At 56.5% G+C, this 15,423-nt stretch overlaps 2 protein-coding genes across 5 annotated transcripts; one reads left to right on the top strand and one right to left on the bottom strand.

Moving 5' to 3' along the window:
• Positions 1-490: 490 nt before the first annotated feature.
• Positions 491-6,040, top strand: DALRD3 (DALR anticodon binding domain containing 3). Of its 4 annotated transcripts, none has more exons than XM_061196754.1 (13): positions 491-1,115; positions 1,412-1,484; positions 3,022-3,317; positions 3,442-3,698; positions 4,083-4,162; positions 4,245-4,373; positions 4,682-4,752; positions 4,846-4,907; positions 5,017-5,099; positions 5,190-5,372; positions 5,492-5,562; positions 5,657-5,725; positions 5,808-5,897. In XM_061196754.1, exons 1-12 carry the CDS (start codon positions 1,018-1,020, stop codon positions 5,721-5,723), a joined length of 1,470 nt encoding a protein of 489 aa, XP_061052737.1. In that variant the 5' UTR covers positions 491-1,017; the 3' UTR covers positions 5,724-5,725; positions 5,808-5,897. The 4 variants fall into 4 exon arrangements, with proteins under 4 accessions (XP_061052737.1, XP_061052736.1, XP_061052734.1 ...); XM_061196753.1 differs by having other exon boundaries at positions 492-1,115; positions 4,846-4,889; positions 5,449-5,562; positions 5,808-6,040; XM_061196751.1 differs by having other exon boundaries at positions 493-1,115; positions 5,449-5,562; positions 5,808-6,040.
• WDR6 (WD repeat domain 6) lies at positions 5,583-15,370 on the bottom strand. Its single transcript, XM_061196750.1, has 7 exons — positions 15,177-15,370; positions 7,415-9,896; positions 7,226-7,309; positions 7,012-7,128; positions 6,795-6,913; positions 6,103-6,698; positions 5,583-5,972 (listed from the first exon to the last, which is right to left on the bottom strand). The coding sequence occupies exons 1-6, from the start codon at positions 15,274-15,276 to the stop codon at positions 6,238-6,240; spliced, it is 3,363 nt and encodes a 1,120-aa protein (XP_061052733.1). The 5' UTR covers positions 15,277-15,370; the 3' UTR covers positions 5,583-5,972; positions 6,103-6,237.
• Positions 15,371-15,423: the final 53 nt, after the last annotated feature.

Genomic DNA, 15,423 nt, shown 5'->3' with positions numbered 1-15,423 from the left:
GGGCCTCGGTCCCATGAGGGCGCGTCCCCCAGCGCGGCTCCGGTGTCAGCACCTGCCGTCCGCCCCTCCCCAGACCTCCGCAGGCCGTCCTGCGGGAGCCGGACACCTGGTGGCGTGGCTGGCCTCAGGGCACTGCCTGGGCCCCAGCCGCGGCCTGGCCCCGGGCTCTCAGCCATTACGCCGGCCTCCCGGGGCCGGGGGCGGGGCGGCCGAGCACCTGTTCGACTCCCGCACACCTGGCCAGGGTGTGGCATCAGCCCCCAAGCCTCTAATCCCGGCTTTGGAGAGTCGGGTTCCGAGGGCGAGGTGGGCAGCTCAGGTTTCCCTCGGTTGTCCCCCGAGTCCCGCCCCTCCCTAACCGTCACAAGCGCGACCGTTGGCGCCGCGGCCGCGAGTCGCACGGGGCGTGGTTGAGCATGGATTGGCCTTTCCAGAGCGCGAGGGGGCGTGGCTGGTTGGTTTCGCCTTAAAATGGCTCCAAATCTGCGGCCAGAGCAAGCGGAAGGGGACGCCTTGGTAGGGTACTTTTAGGTGCTCGGCGGTCGACCGGGCCTAAATCGGACCAGACGTTGAACTAGACAGCGGCTGGAGCATCGCCCTGTCCTCGCTCACTTCGCTTGCGTCCCGAGAATTCCTTGCGCCCCGTCTTGAGCCGAATCAGAAGGCCTACTGGCGTGAGAATCGCTGGCGCCCGCGCAGGTTCTGGCATCTCCGCGCGCCCACCGTGTGTTGGCCTCAGGGGCACGTTGCCGCGTCTGCCACCCTCGGGGCCGGGCTGGCGGGAGGCTTGACACAACCGAGGACGGTCGCAATGGATTTCCAGGAGTCCCGTCGCTGCCGTGCGGGCCCATTGGGCCCCTAGCGCTCCGGGCACTGGCCGCGTCACCGGACAAAGGGTCCCGGGTGCCGGGGTGTCCCCGAGGAGGGTTTACCTCCCCTCCGATCCCACGGGCGCGCTTCCCTCTTGGTTGATCCCGAAGCCCGCCCCGCCACCGTCACTGCAGTGGCCCTGACTGCATGAGACCAACAGGACTAATCCTACTCTGCGGATCTAATCCGGATCGGGACCCGGTCCCGGGGAAGGCCCCCACCACCCATATTGTTTGGGGGCCTAGGTGAGCGGCTCGTTCCCACTAGACTTGGTTTCACCTCCTGAGTCCGGCGACTGGGAGTGGGGGGTTTTGATCTGGCCCTAGGGCGAGGGATAACCCCCTCAAACCGCTCCCCCCCCGGCTGGACAGCGGGCAACGGAATCCCAAAAGCAGCTGTTGTCTCCAGAGCATTCCAGCTGCACTTGGATTTCGTTCCCTGCTCTCCTGCCTGAGCAGCGTCCTGACCCAGATGGAATGGGCTAGCCCCTGATCCCCAGACATACTTTATTGGGTCGCTCTGGTTTCCGTCCCTCTCTCAGGTGCGCCCTCAGGCTAGAAGTGACAGGCGTAGACGTCGGAGAGCCGAGGCGGTGGCCATCTCTGGAGCCCGAGGTACCATTGCCAGGGGAGGGAGGACCCAGGGCCTCCGGATAGGGCTGCAAATGGCGGTGAGTCCCACAGGGCAGCCCCAGCCCGCAGCTCGCTAAAGATAGCCTTTCACTTCCTGGGGTAAAACCGCCCCCAACCGTCTTCATGCACCCAGAGTAGCTGAAGTCCCCAGCTCCGCCTCCGGGCCCCCAACCCTGTTAGCAGCTGTCCCCGGGTCGTGCGCGTGACGCATGGAAAGCGCTTTGGAATGACACGATCACTCCCGTTGAGTGGGCACCCAAGAAGCCATCGGGAATGTCGTGTCCGCCCAGTGCTCTTTCGGCGCTTCCCAGCAGGGCCTTGCAGCCCTAGCCCAGAAAGGGGCCTTGCCAAGCTTTTCCTGCGCCGAGGCTTCTCTCCTTTCTGAGCTCTGGTTATTCTCACTGCTCCAGGGCGGAGATCAGGGGTTTGCCAGTGATCTGCTGCACAGCGCTCTACTGCGTTAGGTTCAATCCCCATTAAAGAAAAGAGGAAAGGGTTATCTAAGTTACAGTAAAGTGAAGACATTCAGGAGCCCTGGTGGGACAGAGAAAAGAGCATTCTCACTGGTAGAGGAGTGGGGTGCTCAGTGAACTGTTCTTAAGCTGGGTCTTCTCATGGTCACATTGTTTATTTGACCCACAATGGCTGGTTGCCTAAACCAGGAAGTGGGAGGATCCTTGTTAAAGTACACCAGGTTCAAGGAGAAGCATTAAGAGCTTCTGGAAACCATCATGATGGTTCTAATTACTCAAGATTCAAGAGGAGAAAACCGGCAGTTCTATCAGTGGGCATTTATTAGGAATAAAGACAACCTATATGTCAAAGGAGGGAATGCTTGCAAATAACCCAAAACTGGAGAACATAAATTCTCTTAAAAATGTGACTTTTTTCAGTAGGTCATGAAAGTGGCTTTAATGTTAGCCGCCCTATTTCAGTGAGAATCCACTTGGGACTTTTGCCGTTTTGATCATGTGTAAATGGAGGAAATGAAACGTTATCACAAATACATAAATGTAAGACTTAGGTTTTTTCCCTGGTTGCTACTGCGGGCGACGGCGAGAGAATCCTAGGCCCGTAGCGTACCCAGAGATTTCGGACCCGGAGCCGAGCCAAGCTGGTGGGCCACGCGGAGGTAGCACTGGAGTCGTAGGTCGAGTGCACCTGTCCACTCACGGGCCGCAGCCAGATCCCTGCCCCAACCAATTGGCCCTCCTGGAAGTTCGACCTCGAAATTTTGCTTCCGGTTCCTTGCTTCCGGTTCTGCCTACTCCTTCCGGTCGCCATGCGCCTTGGGGTAGAGGAGACGCTGGGAGCCCTCAACGCGGCCCTGGGGCCGGGCGGCCCAGTGTGGTTCAAGGAGACACGCGCCCGCCACCTGCGTGTCCGAGACTTCTTGGCACCGCGGCGCGCGCTGCAGGCGCGCTTCGGGGACGACCAGGTGGGCGCGAGCAGGGCGGGGACGTGCGGCCCGAGGTAGCTGGGAGCGCCGCGACCCGCTCACCAGCTTGTCTTCCCGCAGGTGCCCGAGCGCGTGGTTCACGCCATCGTCGGCCTGCAGGGTCCTGGCGTGGCCCCGGTACTGAGCTGCGCGCCAACCCCCGCGGGGCTGGCGCTCCAGCTGCGGCGGTCCGCCGTCTTCGAGCGCGTCCTCGGCGCCGTGGCCGCCTATGCCGCGCCCACCGTCCCCGCCGCCCCGGGCCCGCGCGTCGTCCTGCACTGCCCGGCGCTGCGCGGCAGCCCCTGCGCCCTCCGCCTGAGCCAGCTGCGTGCCGTGCTCGTGGCCGACCACCTGGCGCGAGCTTTGCACGCTCACAGGTGAGCTGGGGCGCGGGCACACAAAGGAGAAAGCGCGCGATGGGGGCCCGAGAGCCGCTGCGGGTGGAAAGTGGGGGATAGCTGAGCCCGGTGCTCGGGCTGAGGCGGCCGCCTCGCTTCGCAGGGTGAGTGTGCGCCTAGTGCCCGCCGTGCGGGACCCGCACATGCCGACCTTCCTGCAGCAGCTGCGGGTGGACTGGCCCGCGGCCTCAGAGAGAGCCGCGACCGAAGCCCTGAGGAGCCGCGCGCTTGCAGAGCTCACCCCTGCTCGTAACGCGGAAGCCCTGCCCCCTGGCGCCCTGGGCCGAGTGTGCCTGAAGGAGCTGGTGGACGAACGGGGACGCACAACTGGCTATGACCCCAACCTGGACAGCTGTCTGGGTAGGACCCGGAGCCTAGCAGGGCCAGAAAGTAGTCGGGGGGCTTCTCCGGTGGCGCAGTGGTTGAGAATCTGCCTGCTAATGCAGGGGACACGGGTTCGAGCCCTGGTCTGGGAAGATCCCACATGCCGCGGAGCAACTAGGCCCGTGAGCCACAACTACTGAGCCTGCGCGTTTGGAGCCTGTGCTCCGCAACGAGAGGCCCGCGCACCGCGATGAAGAGTGGCACCCCCTTGCCACAACTAGAGAAAGCCCTCGCACAGAAACGAAGACCCAACACAGCCAAAAATAAATAAATAAATAAATTAAATCCATGTTTAAAAAAAAAAAAGTAGTTGGGCCCCGCACTCCCCGCCGGCCTCAGCCCTGTGTGTTCTCTTCGCAGTGACGGAGGATCTGCTCGCTGTGCTGGCGGAGCTGCAGCAGGCTGTGCAGGATTGGGCTGAGGACAGCTCCCTAGGCCTGGTTAGTGACTGACACCCCACCCTGCAGGCCTCTGGCAAACCAGGTGTCTTGTGTCCCCAGCAGTGACTGTCCTACCCTATAGGCCGCGGCCCCAGATGCTGGTGCAGGTAGCTGTATGGTTGTACACGTGGTGAGCTGTGAGGAGGAGTTCCAGCAACAGAAGTTGGACCTGCTTTGGTGGAAGTTGGATAACCACGCTCCTCTCAGACAGGTAGGTTAGTGATGGTGGCTCCCCACACCAACCTCAGAGGGCCCTTGAAACCCACTTGTTAGTTGATGGGTCCAGAAGGTGATACTTGACCTTGGGGAGATGTTAGGCTTGGTAAATGGGCACGTGCAGCAGGTGCTGGGAGAGGTCTCTGGAAGCATCATAGCCCAGAGAATATTGAAGAATAGGTTGAGGAGGCTACCCTGATGGGATGGAGGTCCTAAGGTAAAAAGCTGGGGGAGTCCAGGAACCAAATTTAGGTTCCTGGAGGGTATCACCAGCTGGCTGAGCCCCTGCTATCTTCCTGACAGAAGCACCTGGTCTGTGGCCCAGTGAAAGTAGCTGGTGCACCTGGCACCCTGACTGCCCCCGAGTACTACGAGTGAGTGAGGCTGGAAGGAAGGCCACCAAGCCAGGGTAGTTGCGGTGGGGGACTCTGCCCACTGCTCCTCCTCTCACTCTTTTCAAAATGCAGGCTCCGGCATGCCCAGGTGTGCAAGGCCTCAGCACTGAAGCACGGTAGGGACCTGGCACAAGGTGCGCCTGGGAGACCCTGGCTGTGCTTTGGGTAGGGGAAGGTCATTTGCACCCCTGCCCCCCTTGTTCCCTGCCTATAGAGACTGATAACTGATCTGTACTCCTTCAGACCCAGCCTGGATGGAAATCTTCAGGGTTCTCTCTGTGGCAACCATTAAGTTTGAGATGCTCAGCACAGCCCCACAAAGTCAGGTGAGCCTGGGCGCCCTGCTGGGCCAGGGCTGGGGGGGACAGGGTGTGCAGTGGCTGTCCTCCCCCTGCAGCTGTGCCCTCATTCCTCAGCTTCTCTTGGCCCTGGCCGACAGCAGCATTTCCACAAAGGGCACCAAAAGTGGCACCTTTGTCATGTATAATTGTGCACGTCTTGCCACACTCTTTGAGAGTTACAAGTGCAGCATGGAACAAGGTCTGTACCCCACTTTCCCACCTGTGAGCAGTCTGGATTTCTCCCTGCTACATGATGAGGTGAGTGCCCCTCTTGGGTAGCTGTCACGTGTGGGAAGCACAGGTCTTTCCCTCCCAGCACCCTTCTCCCCCACAGGGTGAGTGGTTGCTGCTCTTCAACAGCGTCCTCCCCTTCCCAGACCTGCTGGGCCAGACAGCAGCCCTGCCCCACACAGCCCCAGGGCTCCACATCACTGCACGCACAGAGATGGTAAGGCAGAGGAGACTGGGACGGACTGCACACACTATTCTTTATTCTGGGGCACAAAGAGAGACAGGCCAGTGACTCAGTCTCTTGTCTCTAGGTGTGCAAGTTCCTGGTACAGCTCAGCATGGATTTCAGCTCATACTATAACCGGGTACACATCCTAGGGGTAAGTGCACAGCAGAAGGGCATATGTGGGGGGTGCAGGGGAAGCAAAGGATGAGACCAGCAGGCCCCTTTCTCTCCTCCAGGAGCCTCGACCACACTTGTTTGGTCAAATGTTTGCCCGTCTGCAGCTTCTGCGGGCTGTGCGTGAAGTGCTCCACACCGGGCTGGCCATGCTGGGTCTCCCTCCACTGAGTCACATCTAAGGCCACAGAGGCCCTAATATCTGGGAATGTCCGCAAAGTCATCAACTGAAAGGGAAAAAACCCACAGATTTTGTTAGAGACCCAGAACCAAAATAAATTGCTTCTGTGACAAAGTTTTGTCCCATTGTGGGGAGTGGGGCATATTCTTGGTCTGCCCAGGTGGCTTTCAACTCACCTCCAGCTCCTGCTCTTGAGTCAGGAACCCGCGGCTGCCTCTTCCTCCCCTCAAGGCACACTGGGCATGGGCACAGACAGTCACTCTGTCTGTGAGCAGGCCCCATGCCCAGCATGCCGGCCACCGCGGGACATCTCAGTCATACCAGTTGTAAACCTCAAGGCCCTGGCCCCCAAGAGCACAGCGGTGGCCAAACTCAGGGCTCACGGGCCAGCAGTCCATGTCGGCCACATCTGCTACGTGGTACACTGTACTGTTCATAAAGGTGGGCTCACCATGCCCCAGACGCCAGAAGGTAAGCCGTTGGTCGATGGAGGCTGAGACCATGAGGCTTGGGCTTAAGATCTTGAGGCCTGTCACATGGGCAGCATGTGCACAGGGGAGAGAGTATTCTTCCAGCACTTGCAGCTGGGGCACCAGCTCAGCGCCCCCCACAGCCTCTTCCAGCTCTGGCACCTCCACAGTAAGCACAAAGACATGGAGGGAGCCATCCTCACTGCCACTGGCCACAAGATGGCCTTCACGTGTGGGCAAGGTGTGCAGGCTGTTGACACCACAGCTGTGAGCCTGGAGGGTCAGGCAGGGGCTGCCCAGCCCTGGAGGAAGAAGATGGTTGTCACGACCCAGCTCAACACTTGGCTAGGTGCACTGGGAGGTGGGGGGACAGCCATAGTGGCACTCTAGCTACTCACGGTAGGGAAGCCCAGGGTCCGCTGGAGGCTCCAGGGCAGGGGAGCCATGGTCCAGCACAGTGGAGAGATCCCAGAAGGCCAGGCTGCCATCTGTGGCTGCACTGCACAGGAACAGCCTCCTGGTAGCCAGGAAAAGGCAGCTGGGTCAGTGAGGGGGATGGAAAGCAATAGGAGCCCCCACCAAACCCATGCAGGACCACCATGCAGCCCCTCTCACCGCCGCTGATTGGTTGCCTCGTGTGTGAAGGAGTGGACCTTGAGGACACAGCGCTTGTGGTGGAAGGTTTCAGCCAGGAGCTGTAGCCGCTGCCCAGAGTCCTGCAAGAGAAAGAGCCTGGGGGGTGCAGAGGATGGCCCAGCTCAGAACCCATTCTAAACATCCTTACATTCTTTTCTTTTGTCTCCAGGCCCCCTGGGTCCTATATGCTCACCTCACTGCCCCATCGCTACAGGCTGCAGCCACAAGGGGGCCAAGGCCAGGCCGGTCGAGCTCACACACAGCTAGGGACATGTACCTGCAAGGACAGTACACAGCCATCAGGCAGAGCCTCGGAGCAGCGGCACAGGGCTTGCCCTGCATGCCCCCCCACCCCGTGCTCCTGTCTGACAGTGCACCTCACCTGGTCTCTGGGTCCACCTTGATCATCCGGTGCCGATTGCGCTGCCGGTCCCAGTACTCATCCAGCCGGTGAGACGAAAGGTGCATGACGTGGCAGGCAAGGCGGCTTGGGGTGCTGGGGTCTGGGGTGACCATGATTGTGAAGCAGTGCATCTCAGCCCTGCCCCCCGCAGACACCACATGGGCAGTCAGGCCCGGCCCAGGATCCTGAGGGCCACCTGGGGTGCCAGTGCCCCACACAGCCACTGCACGCACCGAGGAGATGTGGTTACAGACAGCTGTAAGCGCATGGGCTGAGCCTGTGGCTGTGGGGAGTGCCAGGATACAGACGGTAGTGTCCTCGCTGCACGTTATCACAATGTCGATCAGGCCAGGGCCCTCACTGGTGGGCTCCAGGTGGTCAGGCTGCATGAAGCTGGGCACCCCAAATTCAGGCCCCAGGGTGATGGTGCCCACACGCTTTACACAAGTGATCTCACGGCCATGCAGGCTCTCCCGGAGAATCACATGTGGCCGCGTGCAGCCACCTAGAGCCCGGTACAGCATGACATCCCCATCCTTGAGGAAGGCAAAGGCCATAGCTGCCTCAGTATCAGAGAAGGCCCAGGAGCGATGCCCTCCACCACAGTTGATAATGTGCAGCTTCTCATGCGACCGGGGGCTCCACACCACAAACTCGTTGGCGTGGAAACCCAGAATGACCATGCTCCCATCAGCCACCATTCGGAGCCCAGCCACCCAGTTCATACCTCGACAGGATTTTTGCCTTAGGACTGGCTGGAGTTGGCCACCTCGCACCAAGAGCTGGTAGTAGGCACCATCACGCCCTGTAGTGTACACGTAGCCACCATGGCAGGTGACCGAGGTCACACCCTGTTTCCCATGCAGAGAAGGGAGGGTGGACACAGGGCCCCACTCAGCCAAGGCGTTCTCACTCCCACCACTGCCACTACCCGTTCCAAGTGCTCCAGTACCAGCCCCAACTTTGCCTCCGACCCCAAGACCCTTGAGCAGATCTGGTCGGGAGGGGAACAGCAACACGGAGCCCCGGCGGTCCCCGCACACCAGGAAGTCACCCGGGGGTAGGAAGGCACTGCATGTGTGCCACCTCTGCTTGCTTGGAGGTAGGAGGTACCGGCAACGTTCCTTGACGAAGATGGCCTTGCCAGAGGGCGCAGCAGAGATCTCTAGGCAAGCCACCACACCACCAGGGCCCGATGCTAGCAACAGAAGCTCCTCGTAGCCACGCAAGGCCCAGCTCAGGCTGTGCACCTTCCCATGGAACAGGGTCAGGTCCACAGCTGCAGTTGGAGTGTTGATGGGGACAACCTTGACATGACCTTCCCCATTGGCCATGGCACACAGTCCGAAGCCCTCAGGACCAGGGGCTGCCTCCAGGAGGCAGTAGGACTGGAAGCACTTGTCCTCCAGCAGCTGCTCCCAGCACTTGACCTCGAGGTCATAAAGGTACAGGGCCCCTGTATCAGTCACTGCCAGTACTCGCCATGAGCCAGCCAGTGTCACAGCCTTGAGGGCACCTGGCCTGCTACGGGACTTGAAGCAGAGGGCGGAGACCCCCGAACCTGGGTACCCACGCCCCACCAGGTGCCATAGCCGGATGCCTGAGTCATCGCCCCCAGTGATCACCCAGGCCTGTCTCTCATGAGCAGCTATGGCCCGGATCCCACGGCCCTGGTGGCCCCGAAAGGCCTGGAGGATTTCGCCTTCGTGGCTCCATACCAAGCAGACGCAGTCTTCTCCTGCACTGATAAGGTAATTTTCTAGGAGCTTAACCTGCCATACACGGGCACTGTGCCCGAAGCAGTGCCCAATATTCTGCACCCGACCCCCAGGCACCCGCAGGTCACCCACCTTCCAGATGCGAACACTTCGGTCTTCTGAAGCTGTGGCCAACAAGCCCTTGCTTTCCAGGTACGACATGCTGAAGATGACACCCACGTGCCCACTAACCCGTCGGTCGGGGGCTACTGGCTTATTGTCTATTAAAGCAGCTGCTGGGTACCAGACCAGGAGCTGGTTGGAAACGGCACCCGCCACTATGGTCAGCTCCTTCCAGGTATCTCCAATCAGACAGGCTGAGGAGAGGGTGCACCTGTCCGTGCAGGGCACGTCCTGCAGGATGCACCCTACCACAGGGTCATACAGCACCACTGAGTTGTGGCCCAGGGCCAAGGCCATGTTCCCCTCAAGCCAACGGGCATCCCAGATCCAGTCAGACATGTTCCACAGGCCAGAGCGCCAGAGCTCCCGGAAGCGGCCCTGTCCCCAGCCAATTTTCACAATTCGGAGTCCCTTGCTCCCAAACACCGCCACCATGGCCTCCGAGTCAAGGTCTCCGTTGGGTTCTGGTCGCACTCGGAACCCATGGATAAGATAATGGCCAAGCAGGTTCTGCACTCGTTTCATCATCCGCAGATGTCCACCAAAATCCAAGGTGTACACCAGGACATCTGGCCCCTCACCTGGACAGAGGCAAAGAGGCGCATCAGAACCCCTCACCTAACTATGATGAGCCATGAAGACGAGACAGGGAGCAGGGAAAATTCTCAGTAAGTAGCTTATGAATATATTAGGTCACTCAGTCCTGCAGGCTTGAACCTTGGAAAATCCTTGGTCTCACCTTCAGCTGTACCTTCAGTGCTGACTTTCTGATCCCCTCATCAGTCACCCATCACATTCAATTCAACCATGAATTCCTCAAACTCAGTCTCCTCCTCACCCCACCTAACTTCTCATGCTTCAGACAGGAACCTTCTCAGCTTTAGTCCCCAAATCCTTGGCCTCATTTACCTCTACATGCATTCTTCCCACTCCCACCTCCCCCAGGGGAGAGGCAGACCCAGTAAGTCAATCTTTCCACCTTGCGTCCACAGCAGAACCCCTCCTGATTTCCAGGAGCTTCTTCTCTGTATCTCAGAAGATGTGAGTATGTTCAATATCAATGGGGAAGGCAGCCCACACTTTGGCAGCAGATGCTGCTGTGACCCTCAGCTGCCCCCTGGCTGCCCTGCAGGCACGTCCTACTCTACTAGCTCATCCTCAAGTTCGCTCCATGTCCTCACCCCAATGACCATTACCATCTTTTACCCAACCCCAGCCCCAAACTGGGAAGCCCATTCCTTTTAACTTCCCACATCTTGTCTCCAAGTTCTGCAGATTTCATTTTCTAAAGAATTTGTAAATCCAATCCCCCGCAGTGACTTTGATCCAGGACATCACCTCTTAACCTGAGATGACAACAGCAATCCCTCATGCTATTCCCAGCCTGTGATCTCAATCTTTTGACATTCAATAAACACTTATTTGGGAATTCCCTGGCGGTCCAGTGGTTGGGACTCCGCTTTCACTGCTGGGGCTCGGGTTCGATCCCTGGTTGGGGAACTAAGATCCCGAAAGCCCTGTAGTGCGGTCAAAAAACAAAAAAAAACAAAAAAAAAATGCAGAACATCGATTATAAACCAGACAATGAACTATATGCTGGAGTAATGAATAAGACCCTGCTCCTGTGGATTAGGAAGACATTAAACAATATCACACAACAGATGGCCAAAAAATACATGAAAAGATGCTTAACGTCACTAATTATCAGAGAAATGCAAATCAAAACTACAATGAGGTATCACCTCACGCCGGTCAGAATGGCCATCATCCAAAAGTCTACAACAGGGAATTCCCTGTTGGTCCAGTGGTTATGACTCCACGCTCTCACTGCCGAGGGCCCGGGTTTGATCCCTGGTGGGGGAACTAAGATCCCACAAGCTGCGAGGCACAGCCAGAAAAAAAAAAGATACAAATGAACGTATTTACAAAACAGAAACAGACTCATAGATTTCAAAAACAAACTTATGGTTACCAAAGGGGAAACGTGGCAGGGAGGGATAAATTAGGAGTTTGGGATTAACATACACACATTACTATATAAAAAACAGATAAGCAACAAGGACCTACTGTATAGCACAGGGAACTCTACTCAATATTCTGTAATCACCTATATCGGTAAAGAATCTGAGATTCTTTAAGAAATGAAAGAATAGAATGTAAAGAAAGAATTTACAACATTGTAAATCAACTATACTCCAATAAAATTTAAAAAAACAAAACAAAACAAAACTACGGTTACAGGGTGGGGGAAAGAGTGGGGGGAGGGATAGATTGGGAATCTGGGATTGACATGTACACACACATATTTAAAATAGATAACCAGGGGCTTCCCTGGTGGCGCAGTGGTTAAGAGTCTGCCTGCCAATGCAGGGGACACGGGTTTGAGCCCTGGTCCGGGAAGATCCCACATGCCACGGAGCAACTAATCCTGTGCGCGACAACTACTGAGCCTGCGCTCTAGAGCCCGCGAGCCACAACTACTGAGCCCATGTGCTACAACTACTGAAGCCCGCACACCTAGAGCCCTTGCTACACAACAAGAGAAGCCACCGCAATGAGAAGCCCTCGCACCACAACAAAGAGTAGCCCCCACTCACCGCAACTAGAGAAAGCCTGCGCGCAGCAACAAAGACCCAACACAGCCAATAAATAAATAAATTAAATACTTTAAATAAATAAATAAAATAGATAACCAGGGGACTTCCCTGGTGGCGCAGTGGATAAGATTGCACACTCCCAATGCAGGGGACCCGGGTTTGATCCCTGGTCAGGGAACTGGATCCCACATGCATGCCGCAACTAAGAGTTCACATGCCACAACTAAGGAGCTGGCGAGCCACAACTAAGGAGTCCTGAAGCTGCAACTAAGACCCAACGCAACCAAATAAATATTTTTAAAAAACCAAACAAATAAAACAGATAACCAAAAAATATATAAATAAATATTCTAAAAAGTAATAAAATAACCAACAAGGACCTACTGTATAGCACAGGGAACTCTGCTCAGTACTCTGTAATAACCTAAATGGGAAAAGAATTTGAAAAAGAATACATACATGTATATGTATAACTGAATCACTCTGCTGTACACCTGAAACTAACACAACATTGTTAATCAACTATACTCTAACATAAAATAAAAATTAAAAAATAAATAGGGACTTCCTTGGTGGTCCAGTGGCTAAGACTCCACGCTCCCAATCCGGGGTCCCGGGTTCCATCCCTGGTCAGGGAACTAGATCCCACATGCAGCAACTAAGAGTTTGCATGCTGCAACTAAGAGTTCTCATGCCGCAACTAAAAGATCCTGCATGCCGCAACTGAAGATCCCACATGCAGCAATGAAGACCCGGAACAGCCAAATAAATAAATATTAAAAACAAACAAACAGGGCTTCCCTGGTGGCACAGTGGTTGAGAGTCTGCCTGCCAATGCGGGGGACACGGGTTCGAGCCCTGGTCTGGGAGGATCCCACATGCCGCGGAGCAACTGGGCCCGTGAGCCACAATTACTGAGCCTGCGCGTCTGGAGCCTGTGCTCCGCAGCAAGAGAGGCCGCGATGGTGAGAGGCCCGTGCACCGCGATGAAGAGTAGCCCCCACTTGCCGCAACTAGAGAAAGCCCTTGCACAGAAACGAAGACCCAACACAGCCATAAATAAAAATAAAATAAAATAAACCCAAAAAGTTAAAACAAACAAACAAACAAACAAACACTATCACACAAGTAAACTACATAGTTATAATTTTGGTAAGTTCCAAGAAAGAACTATATAGGTTGATTTAAAAATATAAAATGAGGGGGAAAAAAAAAAAGGATATAAAATGGGAAAGTCTACTCCAGTGGTTCTCAACAGAGGGGAAATTTTCCCCCCAGAAACATTTGGTAATGTCTGAAGACATTTTTGGTTGTCACAACCGGGAGCTGTGTGTGCTACTTGCATCTAGGAGTGGAGGCTAAATGATGCTGCTATACATCCTACAATTTAGACAGCCCCTCACACAAAGAACGATCTGTTCCAATATATCAATAGTGCTGAGACTAAGAAACCCTGGTCTGATCTAACCAGACTGGGTGAGTGTCTGGGGAGGCCAACTGGAGGACAAAACATTTAGGCTGAGGAATCAGGGATCAGCAGCAGTAAGCCAAAGGAAGAACAGGCAGGAGTGAGAGGGGGTGAACCTTTCCTAGCAGAGGAAACAGCAATTCTGATGGCCCTGAGGTGAGCAAGAGCTTTGGGTAGTGTGGCTAGAACAGGAAACAAAGGGCTCAAGGATGGGCTAGAGAGAACACTACTGAGAGGGTCAGGGAGGCATAGGTGCATGGCCTCAAATTTGATGGCAATAAAGGTAGAAAAAATAGACAGATGCCACATGTATGAAGTGAAAATCAACCAGACTGGCCTAGGGAACAAGGTAGATTCTTGGGCTTGGGCACCTGAGTGGCTGGTGTTCCCTCTGCTGAGCAGGAGTATTTCAATTTGTAGGCACCTGTGCACTTGACAACAAGGGCTGGGAATTCAGATTGTAGATACACATTTAGATCATCAGTACACATGGGTGGGATCTGAGAACTGTCAATATAAAAGTCACTTTGGAAGTCACAGGAATAGGTGAATTCACTTTAAAAGCTTTCTGATCTGAACTTCCCAAGCCATTCCCACGCTTAATACCTTTCAATGGGGCTTCGCCACTGGGACCTTATGCCCTTAAGGATAAAGTCAAATCTAGGCCTTAAATGGTCTGGCCTCTGCTCATTTGTCCAGGCTCTTCTCCTAGACCACCCTCCCCTCCTACTGAAGCCTCATAAGAATTCCCTCTTTCACACAAAGTGACAAACTCAGTCTTAAGGCCTTTGGCTAAGGCCTTTGGCTTGCTCACCCTCTGCCAGGAACCTTCTCTTCTAGTTTACTTTTGCGGTTCTTCAGCTTTCTGCTTAGCTATCCTCTCCTCCAGGAGCCTTAGGAGTTTAGCTCAGTGTAGGAACCTTGGGCTCCCAGAGCCCCCACACCACACCAAAATTGGGCCATCCCTCGCCCCATCCCCCACCCCCATACATCCATCCCCGTTAGGATTGGTAGCAGCTCACTCAAGGCTTGACAGCCAGTGCTCTGCCTTGGGACCCTTATCAAACTCCGCAGCACCATCATCGGTCACTAGTGGCTTCCAGTCGAGCCTCACCGCTCCCCAGGTCTCTGCCGCCTCAGATCCCTGGCCTCTGCTACCCGAGCCGACCTTCCTCGGAGGGGCATCGACATCGGACTTCCTGGAACCCAACCATCTCAGGAGAGACCTCAGCCTCCGCCTCCCCGAGCACTGGCCTACTCAGAAAGGTCTCGTCCTTGGCTTCCCGCGACCCCATCCTGGCCAGAGGCTCTTCATCCCCACCTTCTAAGTAAGAGCCTCACCCGCCGCACCCTCACACCGGAGAGGCCACACCCCCTTCTGGGCCTTGCCCACCCCCGAAAGGCCACGCCCCGGGCTCTGGACCCGCCCACGGGGGGGACCCATCGCCGACCTACTCGCCGAGCCCCCTCAGGAGAGGCCAAGGCCCCGCCCAACTCATCCAAGCGGCCACAGGCGTCTCTCATTCCCTTCCCCCGCCCCCGCCGACCGCGTTTCCCTGCTCCTTTTTGCCGTCCCACCCGCCCTCTCCGCGTCACCTGCAGTTTATGAAAGGCCTCGGGAGCCACCTCAGTTCTTTGTTTCCTGGGCTCCTCGGGCCGCGCTTCAGCCCCGCCATCTCCGGGCTCCCGCCCGCCGCCCGTCCTCCTCCTCGCGGCATCCCTTTGTTCTTAAGGCCGCTCCCCAGGCGAGCGTTCAGTTTCTTCTCCGCTAGCGCGCGCCTCAAACCAAAACTCACCCGCCAAAAGCCGCTCCCCCACGCACTCCAGACCCGTGACCGGGAGGAGAATGAGCTCCGAGGTTGCCCTCGGCCAAACGTAGTCCTCGTGAGCGTCCATGTCAGTCCCAGAACCGCTGCAGCTGCCACGGTCAAGAAGGGAGCTGAGCTCTCGCGAGACGAGCCTTCCCGCGCGCCTCGCTGCAGCTCTACAGCGCCCGTAGCAACAGGTAGCAGAAGCAGGGGCGCCTGCCGCCGAGACCCAATG

This window comes from Eubalaena glacialis, chromosome 7 (assembly GCF_028564815.1).
Source record: "Eubalaena glacialis isolate mEubGla1 chromosome 7, mEubGla1.1.hap2.+ XY, whole genome shotgun sequence".
Classification (NCBI taxonomy): Eukaryota; Metazoa; Chordata; class Mammalia; order Artiodactyla; family Balaenidae; genus Eubalaena; species Eubalaena glacialis.
The sequence above is the reverse complement of the archived record's forward strand: the minus strand, read 5'-3'. Positions and strand labels throughout refer to the sequence as shown.